The sequence below is a fragment of the Empidonax traillii genome, unplaced genomic scaffold (genome assembly GCF_003031625.1).
Source record: "Empidonax traillii isolate 1590-97213 ecotype Southwest subspecies unplaced genomic scaffold, ASM303162v1 scaffold2678:size19538, whole genome shotgun sequence".
Taxonomy (NCBI): Eukaryota; Metazoa; Chordata; class Aves; order Passeriformes; family Tyrannidae; genus Empidonax; species Empidonax traillii.
This window is the reverse complement of record NW_020957871.1, coordinates 17,796-19,162: the sequence shown is the minus strand read 5'-3', so window position 1 is coordinate 19,162 and position 1,367 is coordinate 17,796. Positions and strand designations below refer to the sequence as shown.

Sequence of the window (1,367 nt, the reverse complement as noted above, 5' to 3'; positions counted from 1 at the left end):
TTCCAAGGGCTCCAGGTGTTCCTTGGGAAAGGCACAGCCAGGTAACCACACCTGGGGGTCACCTGGGACAGGCACAGCCACACCTGGAACAGGCACAGCCAGGTAACCACACCTGGGGGCTCCCAGGTGTTGCCAGCTCTCTGTCCATGTCCTTGTGCTGGGAGTGGGGATTGTCCATGTTCTCCAGCTGTCCCAGGTGTCCCAGCTGCTCCAGGTATTCCAGGTATCCCAGGTTCTCCATGTTCTCCAGGTGTCCCAGCTGTTCCAGGTTCTCCAGGTCCTCCATGCTCTCCAAGTGTTCCAGGTTCTCCAGGTATTCCATGTTCTCCAGGTGTCCCATGTTCTCCAGGTGTTCCATGCTCTCCAGGTGTCCCAGGTTCTCCAGGTATTCCATGTTCTCCAGGTGTTCCATGCTCTCCAGGTGTCCCAAGTTCTCCAGCTGTTCCATGTTCTCCATGTTCTCCAGCTGTCCCAGGTGTTCCAGGTGCCCCTATTTGAGGATGACGTGGTAGCTGTCGCTGCTTTCGGCTGCAAGGAGGGCACAGGTGAGGCCGGGGCAGGTGAGGGGGCTGTGCCCCCACCCCCCCCAGGTGCTCACACACCTTTCATGGTGTCCAGCACGAAGCAGGACTCGTCCGGGAAGTTCTGGATCATCTGGGAAAGGAACCGGAACAGAGGGATGGGGGGAGGATTGGGGGGACAAAGGGGCCCAGGTGGGAGCTCAGGTGGGAGCTCAGGTGTGTCCCAGGTGTATCCCAGGTATATCCAGGTGTGTCCAGGTGTATCCCAGGTGTTTCCAGGTGTGCCCAGGTGTACCCTGGGTGTCCCAGGTATATCCCAAGTGTATCCCAGGTGTGCCCAGGTATACCTAGGTGTATCCCAGGTATATCCAGGTGTATCCCAGGTGTCCCCAGGTGTGCCCAGGTATATCCCAGGTGAGCCCAGGTGCGCTACCTCGTTGCTGACCAGGACGTGGATGCCGGTGGGTCCCTGTTTGTAGATCTGCTGGATCTGGTGGGCGGAGACGCGGAACAGCTGCGCCAGCTTCTCGGAGAGCTCGGCCGCCGTCAGCTCCTCCAGGTACACCGCGTGGTACACTGGGGACAGGGGACACACCTGAGCCCCCCCAGGTGAGCCCCACCTGCCCCAGGTGTGCCCCAGCCCCCCCAGGTGAGCCCCACCTGCCCCAGGTGTGGTCTCTCTCCCCCCCCTCACCAAAGAAGGTCCCGGCGCTGCCGTCACCCTCGTCGGGCTCGTGCTGGGGGTCCCTCACCTGCTGCGACTCCTGACACACGTAGATGGTCAGGCGGGGCCTCACCAGCCTGGACAGGTGAGGGACAGGTGAGAGGGGACAGGGAAGGGACATT

At 61.4% G+C, this 1,367-nt stretch overlaps 1 protein-coding gene across 1 annotated transcript in view; it reads right to left on the bottom strand.

The window, feature by feature from the left end:
• Positions 1-404: 404 nt before the first annotated feature.
• Positions 405-1,367, bottom strand: part of LOC114072142 (transcription factor CP2-like) — a 6,668-nt gene continuing 5,705 nt past the window's right edge. The window contains exons 8-11 of the mRNA XM_027910064.1: positions 1,216-1,322; positions 955-1,097; positions 603-654; positions 405-528 (exon numbers count right to left, since the gene is read on the bottom strand). Coding sequence (XP_027765865.1) covers positions 491-528; positions 603-654; positions 955-1,097; positions 1,216-1,322 — 340 coding nt within the window. The 3' untranslated portion in view covers positions 405-490. The remainder of the gene's footprint in view (positions 529-602; positions 655-954; positions 1,098-1,215; positions 1,323-1,367) is intronic.